We start from the raw sequence: 13,773 nt of genomic DNA, 5'->3' as shown, positions 1-13,773 counted from the left end.
TATACTTAAAAAAAAAAAAATCTCTGGTTTGGACAGCCTAGATAAAAAGCAGTTGAGAGTAGATTTCAAAGTTTGATTTTTTTTCTATTTAGAATTATATTTGTCATAATTAAAAGATCTAGTTTAGGGTGTAAGAATGGACACTTCAAGTCTATCAGCTGGATGCTTCAGACTTACACCTGTAATCCTCACTACTCAGGAGCTGAGATCTAAAGGATCATTGGTTGAGATCAGCTTTGGCAGAAAACTTCTTAAGAGTTATATCCAGAATAACCAGCAAAAGTCTGGGGTAAAGGCATGGCATGGTGGAGTGCCAGTCAAGTCAGCAAGTAAGGTCAAGCACAAAGCCTTGAGTTCAAGCTCCTGTACAGCCAAAATAACACAAACTCAAACAAACAGATTCTACTTTTAAGCATTTATTTTTGATGATAATAGTATTTAAAGTGGAAGTCCCAGATACATTTCCTCTTTTACATTTCACTATAGAGTGGGGTGATCAGTAGGGAGCTAGAACTTTCTGGAAAGTCACTTTTTTTTGGCTCCAATCTACTTCAGAGAAGTAGTATTCTGTAAATTAAAAATCCTCAAAAGAGAATTTCCTGTTCTTAGTGATTGCTAAAGGAAATATCCACAAATTTTCTCAAAAATTAGTAGTGGTATTTTGAGATTTCTCTGTGAATGAAAGTATAATTACTTTGCTCTTCCAGAAACAAGGGTAGATTGCACCCTCCACTATAACACACACACACACACACACACACACACACACACACACACACACACACACACACACACACACACACACACACACACACACACACACACACACACACACACACACACACACACACCCTGAGAGCGTGCGCGCTCTCAGGGGATGCCCGCTGCTGTTAAAGGTTGTGGATCATGTCACACCTTAGAATGTGGATCATGTCACACCGTAGAACTACAGAAATAACGCTGACTTTGGAGGTGTTTTACTAGGGTGTACATAGAGACACAGAGGTGTCAGCACCAGGACACATTTGGGCCTGCACCCAGGTGACTCACAAGTCTTTCTTTATGTGGTGTGTTCTTCCTCTCTAGGCTGCTTTGATACAACTGAACATTTTCCTAAAGTTTAATACATGTGGCTGCATGTAAAGCCTTACAAATAATGTGTGTTTCCTAAATGCATCACACAAATTTACCTCCAGGGAATATGTACATGGATTATTACAAAGCTTGCCCCAGGCACGTGCATTCATGTCCACACGCACATGTGTTAAATGTGTGAGCTGAAGGAGCACTGGTGTGCCACAGAGGAATTATATGGTAAAACACTCCACAGGCACCGCCACCTCTGTTGGGATGGGGCCGGGGCCAGGGCCTCTCGGTAAGCAGTACACTGTATGTCAATCTCAGGTGCTACCAAGATCATTCCAGTGGAGGCTGGGCCTCCCGAGACTGGGGCAGCAAATCCTGAGACCAGCGCGGCTGATCTGGTGCCACGGAGAGGGTACCAGGAGTACGCCATTCAGCAGACCCCGTACGAGCAACCAATGAAGTCGAGCAGGTGAGTTGTCCTACTGTGCGAGGCTCCAGCCAGGGCTGAGGGTGGATGACCCATAGAGCAGAAGGAGGACCCGCGTGCTTGTTTGTGTGGACTCTGCCATGGGCTTGTTTGTTTAAAGGTGCCAGCTCCATGTAATGAAGAATCGACCTGGTCCATATGCCTGTCGGTAACACTGCACTGGGGAGGCAGATGGACTTTTGAAAGTGTGCATTGCTTGGCTTAATGAAGGAGAGCATTTTGCTTTTTTATTTTTGGTTGTTGTGATTATAGTGCTCCACTACTTGAATCACAGCTCCACTTCTGGCTTTTTGGTAGTTAATTTGAGTAAGAGTTTCTTCCTGAGCTGGCCTTGAACCATAATCCTCAGGTTTCAGCCTCCTGAGTAGCTCAGCCTAAAGGCACTGAGCCATTAGTGCCCAGCTTAGTTTTTAATTTTATTTTTATAGAATCAACAAATCATTTGACAACTGGAAAGGAATTTCAGTTAAAAGTATAAGTTAACAATATTTTGAGTAATATTACATTTTGAATTAAGTATAATTACTGATGTATTAAAATTGGCATTGTATAAAATTGTATAAATTGTATAAAAATGGCATTTTACCATAGACTATTTATGTACACATTACAGGCTTATAGTTATTAGACTACAAGAGTCATAGAATTTAAAAAATTAGAATATATTAGTTGCATAAGGAATGTATATGTGACATTTCTACATATTCTTGCCATGTACCTTGCTTACATTCAGCCCCTCATCTCTCTTATTTATTTATTTATTGTGAAGGTGATGTACAGAGGTTATAGTTACCTAGGCCAGGTAATGAGTGCATTCCTTTGAACAGTGCCATCTCTTTCCTCATTTTCTCTTTAGCTTTTTACTTCCTGAATCCCTCCCCTGCAAGTTGTATAGTTCATTTTCTTTTTCTCCTCGTCCTTCTAAACTCCTCCTCCTCTTCTTGTTGTTCTCGTTCTTCTTCTTGTTCTTCTTACTCTTCTTCTTTCTCCTCTTCCTCTTCCTCTTCCTCTTCCTCCTCCCCCTTCCCCTCCTCCTCCTCCTCCTCCTCCTCCTCCTCCTCCTCCTCCTCCTCCTTCTCCTCCTCCTCCTCCTCCTCCTCCTCCTCCTCCTTTTTTGTTGGTCATGGGGCTTGAACTCAGGGCCTGGGTGCTGTCCCTGACCTCTTTTGCTCAAGGCCATCACTCTGCCACTTAGAACCACAGCATTATTTCTGGGTTTTGAGTGGTTTATTGGAGAATAAGAGTCTCATGGACTTTCCTGCCTTGGCTAGCTTTGAACCATGATCCTCAACTCTCATCTTCTTGAGTAGCTGGGATTACAGACATGAGCCGTCGGTGTCCAGCTTATATAGTTCATTTTCAACATAGTGTCTCGTGAGTATCATTGCTGAGTTAGCGCTCCCTTCGCCCCACTATTTCTGTGCTTCCCCATACCCTCCCCCAAACAGATAAACTTATACAAGACAGAAGGTACAGAAATAAAAAAAAAAAAACAGTGACAAAAGGAGAACAACAAAACAACAAAAAACCCCACAAAAAGTAAAATAAAAACCTCTTGTTTCCATTTCTTGGAGTTTGTTTCCATAAGCCTCATTTTATATGATCCTATGCACATGGCTACTGAGCCTTTGTGATGCATGCCTCAATTTCATTGTTCTATTTTCACACATGAATGGGGAAAGAACTTTACCTTCTTTGTTCCCTGTCTCCCCTTCCACTGGTACCCACCCCTGAACAGGACCTGTCACTCATTTTTTTAAAATACACATTAAATAGTTCAGAGGCATTTTCTCCTGGATACACACATGCATGTTTTGTTCTTTAATCAGATGGATACCTTTCCTTTCCTTTCCCATTCTCCCCCTGCTGTTTAGCAGCTTAAAGTGAGTTTCACTTTCCATCTTCCTGTGTAGATGGACTGTGATTGGATATTGCTCACGTGCTAGCCTTGTCTCGTCCTATATCCCATTCTCTAATCTCCTCAGCCTGTTCCACGGTTGCAGGCATGAGCTCTCTCTGTATAGATATATATGATCAAGTGTGTATTTATTTTGGTATGTGTTAATCCTGTAGGTCTAACTTCCACATATGGAGAAAACATGTGACCCCTTTGTCTTCCTAAATGGGCCTTGTAATTTAAGCAAACCATAAAAGGTGTAAACATGGCCTGATTTCTGTGTTGCACATATTATAATAAAAAAATCACTATTCTGTCCTTTCAAAAGTAACACAAGCATGTTCTAGGAAGTTCAGACTTCCCATATGATGAGAATTATTGTAACTACTACTGATAGTTTGGTTTGTATACCTGTAGACATTTTTATTATATATGAACAAAAATTACTTTCCTTTTGTTTTTTTCCAAACACTAATTACCAAATATACCACTTTCATGTTTGTATCTTGAAACCTTTTAATTTTAGAGTATATTAAAATGTCTGTGCAATTATTATGTGAGTTTATAAATGACTAGTTATTTTCACTTTACTTTAGTTGTTTTTCACATGGGGTCTTGGGGTTGTCCTGTACTGTGATGGGACAGTGATCCTCCTGTTTATGACTCCTACATAGGTGATGGGCGCACACCAATATTATACCTACCTTGTTGGTTGAGATGGGATTCAGGATTTTTTTTTTAGGTTGGCCTTGAACTGCAATCCTTGTGATCTCTACCTCTTGTGTAGGTTGAATTACTGGCATCATTCATTTTACTCAGCCCCAAATAGCTAATTCTTATTATGAAAGGCAGTGCAGTGCTCAATGTTTTTGAACATCTATCCTCCCATTCTTCAAGATTTCCTGAGGGGACAATCACTAGAGTGAAACTGTTTCATAAAGGCAGCTTTTGGCAACATTAGAAGCCTCCTTCCCTTGCACATGGATGAGCTGACGCTGTGGTGAAGTAGTTTTCTCTCCACCTTCTCAGCGTGTCCTTCCTCGCTGTCCTGTGTCCCTGGGGAAGTCTGTCAGCAAGTGATCAGCAGGGATCTGAGAATGTTGCTCCCAGCTGGGAGCAACTAGTGGGTTTGCTGTGTTTTCCCAGGAGAGGGGATATGGGGTATTCTGGATATGGGTTGGTCCTACACTCTAGTCCTGTATTTGGCTTTACAAACTGGGCACTGGTAACATGACAGAGTCCAGCTGACCCAGCCCCTGCCCAATGAATGCACGCTTCTGTACCCATGTAAGGTATTTAAATCTTTTGACCATCATTACATGGGCAAAGGATTGTCTAGTAAGAACAAACCACCAACTCTGTGCACAATTCAGTTCTGTGGTTGTGCTACAAGTTTTGCCTCATTGACTCCTGGTCTCAGTCTTTTGCTCTTGAAAATGTGAACAAGTGAATTTATCGATGAAGTCATAAATACACTTATTCCTTTCATGCAGCTATAATAGGATTAAGTCTCAGGATCATTCTCTGTGGAGGCTCGGGTTGCTCTGTAGACCTTTGCTAATTACCTTCGTGGCATTTCAAGTCTGCTGGGGTGGGATTCAGCTCATCTAGTTACAGGTGCGTATACTCACAATCTAATCAATGAATCTAGACAGTATTCCCATTGTCATGCATTCTGTTAGTATTTATTAAATTATACAAAGACTTTTTGCATGAAGATTTTGTCTTGTAAAATTCAGATTAGGGCTTTTAGGTTATATGTATTTTTTTTCTTATATCAAGTACCATAAAGACTTACATACAATTTTTTGGAAGTTCACAAAGCTAAGGAAAAAATAATTTGCAATCCCGTTATCCAGAGACTGTTAATATTTTGTAACATGTTTCCTTTTGATCTTTTTTGGCACTATATTCATTATATAAAATTGAGTTTGTATTTTATCAAGGATTTTGTAGCTCACTTTGCACACTTAGTCACGTAACATTTCCATACCTTTTGCAGGCTATCACCTCTAGGAGGTAGTGTAATGTACTTAGTTCTTGGAATGGAAGCCATCTTTAAAAATACTCGAAGTGATACCTTTAAGGGCCTCACTGTACTGTTCAAACACCAGGGGCCTTGATAGGCCAGCCCTGCTCCTCAGAGCTTGGCACCCCTGTGTTCTCTGCTTCTCCCCCTCCAGCCACCTGTGCCAGCAGGCGGGAGCCTTTCCCTTCTTTGATCTCTCCTGGATGCCTTTCTCCTCCTTACTTAGCTCAGTGCTGCTCATTCTTCATGTCCTGTCCACTGGGAGGCCTGGAGAAGGCTATTCTGCCCTCAACAAGGCTCTTAGCACATCCTGCCTTCTCCTTCCCAGCTGGGGCCTGATGATCTTCATCCTCTGCCCTTTGTGAACTTCAGAGAGCAAGAGTTGAAGTTGCTACTGATCTCTTTTGTACCCCAGTGGCTAGAACGCTTTTCTGGATAAATGAAGTAACCAAGTGAGTGAATGAATGGGTGAATAAAAAAAATTAATGTGTAAACAAGGTATTGCTTATGTTGGGACCTTCAAGCAGCTTGCTGTACTTAAACCTAATATGAAAACTGAGCTATGAACACCTTCCTTTGAGCTTCCTTTCTTTCATGTAGATTCTCAGTGAGGGGAGAGTACTACAGTATGGTGTGTGTCCTTGTAAAGTTTTTTGTAGAGGGCAGTGACAAGAGTGGCTCTCTCACTGAGGAGCTTGGAGGAAAGTAATGTAGAAAGAGATGGCGTGGACATAGCTGCTCTGTTCTAGTGTTTACGGTCGTCGGTAGTGGCTTGAGGGTAACGTCAAATGCAGGCTGCTTAACATTGTTAGCAGATTCATTACCCCCTGCCAGAGGCGGTGCACTCAGGCTCCACGAGATATTTGTCTAATAATCCAAAAACACAGAGCAAAGGGTTCTCCTAGGACCATTTAAATCTTGCGGTGGAGGAGGACATCCTGTGATTTGCTTATTTAATTAATGTTATGAATCCAGGGCTTCTTTCTTCCTGTTCTTTATACCAATAAAATCTGTCACCTTCTGGATATCTTTGTCATTTGGGAAAGATCCAAATTACTTTCCTTAAATAAGCCTTGGGCTTAGCATGCAGCCATACTACTGACTCCAATTTGAATATTTTAATTACATCATGTGAGTTGTACCCTCTGGTATTTATGGACTGCAAGCCATTAAATTTTTTTAATTTAAGGAGATAGTTGTATAGCTGGACTCAGAAAAGTAGACTTCACAGCTGTGGTCGGTGCACCTGAGTGGTGCCTAATTATTAGCACTCTATTATTATCGGTATGCCACAGGTCCTTCACGTGAACTCGCTGTCCAGACAGAGCAGTTCTGGGCAGCAAGGAAGTATCTCTTGCTTCTTTGGTCTCCTCTGCTGATTCCTGGCCTGGGTGTGTGCTCATATACGTAGGTGACAGTCATTTGTTGATTTTAGAAACAAGATGCCATTTCAACAGCAACAGAAGCTCCTTCATCCAGGGAACCTTCTCCGCCTACGCGGTCATGCTGGAGAGACGTTGCTGTGCATCTGTGAGTTCAGGCATTCAGAGGATGAGGATGGCAAACAGGAGAGAGTAGTTTACTTAGGTGTGAATCATTTACTAATTTAATGTTGGGGAGATCCTCAGTTTTCATAGCTGAAGATGGGTAGATAATAGGTTGGGATTTTAGTTGGCACAGGGTACCGATACCTGTTAGTTGTTTCTGTTATTACCACTCTCTTAGTCTCATAAGACAGTTTCTTATGGAGACTGTCTTATTGATCACACACCCTTTCTCATTGCAAGTGTCGGGCTCTTTGAGATAGGCCACGTTCTTGTTCTCCAGAAGCTCACGTTTGCAGTGCACTGGCAGGTGTTAATCAATGGCAGTTGTTTATTGAAACAGTGAATGAAGTTGGCTCATAGATGGCAGTGCTGTAACTTCACCATGCTGGAGAAGGAGGATGGAGCGTCGGTCGTCAGATCTATTGCAGATCTATGGGAAGGAGGCAGGTGGTGAAGTCAGCGGCGGCTCCCGAGCTGCTGTGGCGTCCCTCGGCCTGTCTCGCACCTGCGCACCTGCGCTGCTGCTGGCGAGACTCACATCCCCACCAAGCTCCTGCTAATCACGAGAAGGCACCTTCTCATTGCTAGCGAGTTCCAGGTCTTCTTTGCCAGTCATTCCGCTTCTCTTCTCCTGGGAAGAAGTGCGCATGTGGAGCAAGGCAGGGTCTTTCTAATGGTGGCACCCACAGGGAAACTTGGAAAAAGGGAAGAGGGCGCCTCAGCAGTTGGTTGGGTGAATAACAAGTCTCTTATCTCCAATGAAGCACCAAAAACTGGAAGTGGAGCTGTGGCTTAAGTGGTAGAGCACTATTCTTGAATGAAAAATCTAAAAGACAGCTTCCAGGCCTCGAGTTCAAGTCCCAGGACTGGCACACCAAATGTACATATCCCAGAACACACAGATGCGCATGCCTGCTTGCTGCTGTGTGTAGGATGGCACCTTCCACTTCCCTTTTCCTTCCCTTTGCTTTCCTTCTTTCTTCTCTTCAAGCCTTGACCCAGACACTTCCAAGTTTTTCCCAGCTTACCTTCACCCACGTTAGAGTTCTCCTTTCAGTGCCTACCACACAACCAGGCAGTGATTGCTGGCCAGTCTTCTCTTCCTCGAGTGTCTGGGGCCTAGACTGTGAGCTTCTGAAGGACTGGGACCCTTTCTCTTGTCTCCGTGCCTGGCCTGGTCTGTTCTTCCAGGCCTGTGTGTTGCGAGAATGCATGTTTCCTTCCTTCCTCTTCTCCATTTTGTCTCCTGCAGAGCCTTCAGTGTCTGGTTCACTGGGAAGCTTCCAGGTCTCTACAAGTTAACCATGCTGTTGTCTGTCTCCAGGCTAGGCCCCACCCAGCTGAAAATCTTCACCTGTGAATACTGCAACAAAGTCTTCAAGTTCAAGCACTCGCTGCAGGCCCACTTGAGGATCCACACCAACGAGAAGCCGTACAAGTGCCCCCAGTGCAGCTACGCCAGCGCCATCAAGGCCAACCTCAACGTGCACCTGCGCAAGCACACCGGGGAGAAGTTCGCCTGTGACTACTGCTCTTTCACGTGCCTCAGCAAGGGCCACCTCAAGGTGCACGTGGAGCGCGTGCACAAGAAGATCAAGCAGCACTGCCGCTTCTGCAAGAAGAAGTACTCAGACGTGAAGAACCTCATCAGGCACATCCGGGACACCCACGACCCACAGGACAAGAAGGTGGAGGAGGCCCTGGACGAGCTCCGCCTGATGACCAGGGAAGGCAAGCGGCAGCTGCTCTACGACTGCCACATCTGTGAACGCAAGTTCAAGAACGAGCTGGACCGCGACCGCCACATGCTGGTCCACGGTGACAAGTGGCCCTTTGCCTGTGAGCTCTGCGGTCATGGGGCCACCAAGTACCAGGCGCTGGAGCTGCACGTCAGGAAGCACCCCTTTGTGTACGTGTGCGCCATATGCCTCAAGAAGTTCGTCAGCTCTATCCGGCTGCGTGCCCACATCCGAGACACGCACGAGGCCGCCCAGGAGGCCTTGGTCTTCACCAGCTCCATCAATCAGAGCTTCTGCCTCCTGGAGCCTGGTGGGGACATCCAGCAGGAAGCCTTGGGGGAGCAGCTGCAGCTGGCAGCAGACGAGTTTGTGTGCCAGGGAATTGATGTGCTTAAGGGGGAGGCTTGCTCCAAAGAGGCCCGGCCAGAGGAGGGCCAGAAGGAGCTGGAGACCCCCATGGCAACACCCGTCCCAGCCATGCCCTTGGCCACCTCCCAGGCGGAAGTTACTGCCCTGCCGCCCTGCAAGCTGGAAACCTCCATGGTGTCCTCAGACCTTCCCTCTCTCTCTGTGGTCTCTGATGACTTCCTGTTGAAAGATGATACCGCCTCCCCAGAGGCGCACACTGCTGACGGCGGGGCCTTGGACACCCAGCAGGAACACTCAGCCCAGACTCAGGGTGAAGAAGTCACACTGCTGCTGTCCACTGCCAAAAGTACTGCTCCGAACCATGAGGCCCAGAGTGCCGAGAGCCCTCCGGGTGAAGGCCCACCAGCCACTGAGCCAGATCTGAGCGGGTGTCTCAGCTCCGACCTAGCCCAGGCCTCAGACCTCCTCCCTCCAGGGGCTGGAGGTGGGGACATTGGCACGTGTCGACCTGACTCCTCCAAATCTGCCTCCGAGCACCGGTCTGGCAGCACTGCCTTTATGAAGGTTCTAGACAGTCTTCAGAAGAAGCAAATGAACACTAGCCTGTGTGAGCGGATCCGGAAGGTCTATGGAGACCTGGAGTGTGAATACTGTGGTAAGGAAAGGCAGTGCCACGGATGGAGCGCCCCTCCCCACAGCTCCATCCATTCCTGCCGGGCTGTGTCATCGTGGGGTCCACTGGAAAGAACAGGCTACCGGCCTCCTCTCTGGTAGATAGACACAGGGCCCCGGTGTTACAGGGAGCTGTTGGAGTCTGTGGGGACCTCCAGGATGCCACACAGTCGACCATGTTGGCATGGTTGTCTGGGCAGGCTGAAGGTTGCCCACAACCTCTATCAATTTCTCACCTGAGAAGAATCTTTCTTTTGGTATGTAACAAGTGTCCAGTTGAGTTTCAGCCATGGCCACGTTGTAGCTGAGCAGAGGGGGCCTGGAAATGGCTGCAGGAAGGTCCAGAGCAGCTCCTGCAGCTCCGAGTGAGACCTCAGCCTCTCCGTCTCCCAGGACGGAGGGAAGGCCAGCTCCAGACCCGCATCCGGGGAGAGTGAGCAGGGTCTGGAGCCTCTTCCCCCGAGCAAGTGCAGTGTTGTATTGGACACCATACCTGGTCCTCAGTCAACATGTCTTCTTCCTTCTTCCCCTAGCAAGCCTGGGGTCACTCCTCATGTTTGTAACCTGACACACTGGAAAAGTACTTTCCAGACAGGAATGCGGGAGAGAGTGGAGGGCGACCCAGACAAGCATGAGAAGGAGATAACTATGAGCAGCTCAAAAGCGATGATAATTAGAAAAAAAGTCAAATTCGGTCTGAAAGAAAATTCCTTGTTCTCATGTGAAAATATTTTTTTAGGCAAACTTTTTTGGTACCAAGTGCATTTTGACATGCATGTCCGCACCCACACCCGGGAACATCTGTATTATTGCTCCCAGTGCCATTACTCCTCCATCACCAAAAACTGCCTTAAACGCCATGTCATTCAGAAACACAGTAACATCTTGCTGAAGTGCCCCACCGACGGCTGTGACTACTCGACTCCAGATAAATATAAGCTGCAGGCACATCTTAAAGGCCACACCGAGCTGGTAAGTAGCAAGCCCAAGCGGGGCCCCGTCTCCCTGCGTGCTCAAGGCTTTCTGAGTGAAGCCTGTGACGGTGTCCCCACTGCAGGTCACCTGGGTGTGAGCCTCCAGTCCTGAAAACCCAGAGAGGGCCTTCTTGCTGCAGGCTCTTCACTTTCCTGGGCTTCACTTCACAACAAGAGGCTCCCATGCATTGAAAAAGAGAGTAAAGAAACTGTCTTCTATGCCAGTTTGTCACTGTCTCATGAAGGCCACAGAGGAAAGATGTCCAGAATAGAAGTGAAGCATGAGTTTTGTAAATGGCATTTTAAAGAATTATTATTAACATGCTGGGTACCAGTGGCTCATACCTGTAGTCCTAGCAACTCAGGCTGAGATCTGAGGATTGCAATTTGAAGCTAGTCCATGAGACTTTTATCTCCAGTTTACTGGCAAACAAAACAAAACAAAACAAAAAACAACTGGAGCTGTGGCTCAAGTGGTAGAGAACTAAAAGAGCACTTGAGCAAAAAGCTCATGGACGGCACCAAGGCCCTGAGTTCAGGCACACACACAAAAGAATTATGAAAAACAGGGACAATAACAGCTCCCACTAAATGTGTGGAGGATCGATGAGAGGAGATTAGATGACTATGGTCTGAACAGCACTTGGTGTGTGGTAGCAGTACAGTGGATGTGGATGTGGGGTTGTTGCAAACACTGATAGAAAGTGCCATGTGGAAGCACTTCCATTTACAAAGTGACACGTTAATCAGGTGGTAAGGATATCCACCGTGGTCCTATCTGTCCGTTCTTTGGTGGGAGATCATGGAGCATAGTGAATGCATGTTTGTTTTTGCACATTCTACCCTGACTCTGGAAGCTGACCCCGGAGAGTGCTTACCTGCTCCAGTGTGGCGTCGTGGTCATTGCATGCTGTGTTACACCACAGACAGCGCAAAAGGAAGCTTCAGAAGTTGGCTGTGCCACCATGCCTTTTCTGGAACAGAAATCACCACCTTAGTGGTTTGCTGCAGAGGTGCAGTCAGGTGTTTGGGTGTGGCGGTGAGGGAGAGGTTCAGCAGGAGCTTGGAGGTTGGATTCTGAATTACCACACCACCTTCCGCACCCTCACTCTGCAGCCCTGGACAGGCACGTCATTTACGAGAGCTGACAGCCTTCTTGAAAAATATATACTTAAAATCCAGTTTAGATACACATGCATACGCATGTCCACACATATATACATGCATATGTGCGTGCATGTGTATTTACACATGTATTTATACATATGTGCACCTGTGGTATTTGTACATACTTGTATATGTCTATACATCTCTTGTAGTTGTTGAGGGAAAGTAAGATGCTCTAGAAAAAGGGCTTGGCACAGTGCTTGTCACATCCTTGACTCTGCATCCGAGCTCTAGCCTATCATCTGGCACTTCCCAGATACATTCCTCTCCTTTCCTGTTGTGGCTCTTCTTTTCCTTTCCCTGCCCCTCTTCACTTCCTCTCCTTGCTCTCCTCTCTTCCTCCATATGAAAGCATGGCTTGTTATCCCTTCTGCAATTGCTGTTAGGTTTGCGCTGCTTTCCAGTTCTCTTTGAATGCTGAGGAGGGAGAATTCATTCATGCACACTTGCTGGTATGTCGTGTGGTATTGAGGGAGTGAAACCCCAGGGAGAGCGTTGAAGTGGAGTGGTGGGGGAAGCAGACTGCTGACTTTGAACACTGGCTTTGCCTCCTAACCTGTGCTTAGCCTTGAGATGGATCACGAGGCCTATCTGAGCCTCAGTTTGCCTTGGCTCAGATGGGCAATAGGGAGTTGCCCATTGTCCAATTAGCCTGGTAGGGAGTGAGCACTATTGACTGTTGCTATTATTTATCTTGCTTACTCTCTTGAAACATGCTGCCCCAGCTTTAGATGTTTTGAATGTAGGCTAAATGAAGGGCAAGAACAAGGTCATTGCCAGTAGACCTTGCTCCCTTTTGCCTCACAGTCAGGATTTGCTTGCTTGTGTGTGTTTCAGGGCTTCTGGCTCAGCCCAGTATTTTCTTCTTCTTTTTTTTTTATTGTGCAAATACTGTACGGACGGTTACAATTACATGGGCAAGATAATGAGTTCATTTCTTATCAAGCATTGTAGCCTCCTCCTTTGTTTCCCCTTCCCATCCCATCCTTCCCCTGCCTCCCCCAACCTTCCCCTCCCCCTCCCAACGAAGTTGTAAAACTCTTTTTCGTCATAACGACTTGTATATCACATTGTTGCAATGGGTCCACCTGTATCCCTATTTAAACGATTTGTTTTTTCCCTTCCCCTCCACAAATTATACCAACATCATATACAGTGAAAGCAGGGGTTATACCGTGGAGGAGGGACATACAAAGCAACAAAGAAATCATCTTATAAATGTGTTATAAACAATCGCATGAAAGAAAAAACATTTGGAATACATATCTTAGGGTTCATTTCCCTAATATCAACTTATCTGACCTTTTCTGCTTGACTCAGACATATACTAGTTATTGCAAATAAGGGAAACCATGGGGCCTATGTTTCTTTGGGCCTGGTTTACTTCACAATATAATTTTTTCCAAGCTTTTCCATTTCCTAACAAGTGGGGCAATGCCATTCTTTCTGATGGAGGCATAGAATTCCATTGTATATATATATATATATATACCACATTTTCTTGATCCATTCATCTACTGAGGGGCATCTGGGTTGGTTCCATATCTTAGCAATGGTAAATAAGGCTGTAATAAACATAGTCGTGCTGATAGCTTTAGTGTGGTCTTGTTTGTGAACATTTGGGTAAATGCCCAAAAGTGGGATTGCTGGGTCATAGGTGAGCTCTATGTGGAGTCTTTTGAGGAACCTCCAAAGTATTTTCCAAAGTGGTTGAACAAGTTTACACTCCCACCAACAATGCAGTAAGGTTCCCTTCTGTCCACATCCCCTCCAGCATCTGTTGTTATTAGAGTTCTTGATTATAGC

The 13,773-nt window shown here is 45.7% G+C and overlaps 1 protein-coding gene across 1 annotated transcript in view; it reads left to right on the top strand.

Moving 5' to 3' along the window:
* Zfat (zinc finger and AT-hook domain containing) overlaps window positions 1-13,773 on the top strand; it is a 166,065-nt gene that overhangs the window by 65,043 nt on the left and 87,249 nt on the right. The window contains exons 5-7 of the mRNA XM_042700017.1: window positions 1,405-1,555; window positions 8,371-9,809; window positions 10,566-10,798. Coding sequence (XP_042555951.1) covers window positions 1,405-1,555; window positions 8,371-9,809; window positions 10,566-10,798 — 1,823 coding nt within the window. The remainder of the gene's footprint in view (window positions 1-1,404; window positions 1,556-8,370; window positions 9,810-10,565; window positions 10,799-13,773) is intronic.

Source organism: Dipodomys spectabilis, unplaced genomic scaffold, assembly GCF_019054845.1.
Source record: "Dipodomys spectabilis isolate Male_0828 unplaced genomic scaffold, ASM1905484v1 ptg000264l, whole genome shotgun sequence".
NCBI classification, from domain to species: domain Eukaryota; kingdom Metazoa; phylum Chordata; class Mammalia; order Rodentia; family Heteromyidae; genus Dipodomys; species Dipodomys spectabilis.
Note: the sequence above shows the minus strand (reverse complement) of the source record. Positions and strands in the feature narration are given on the sequence as shown.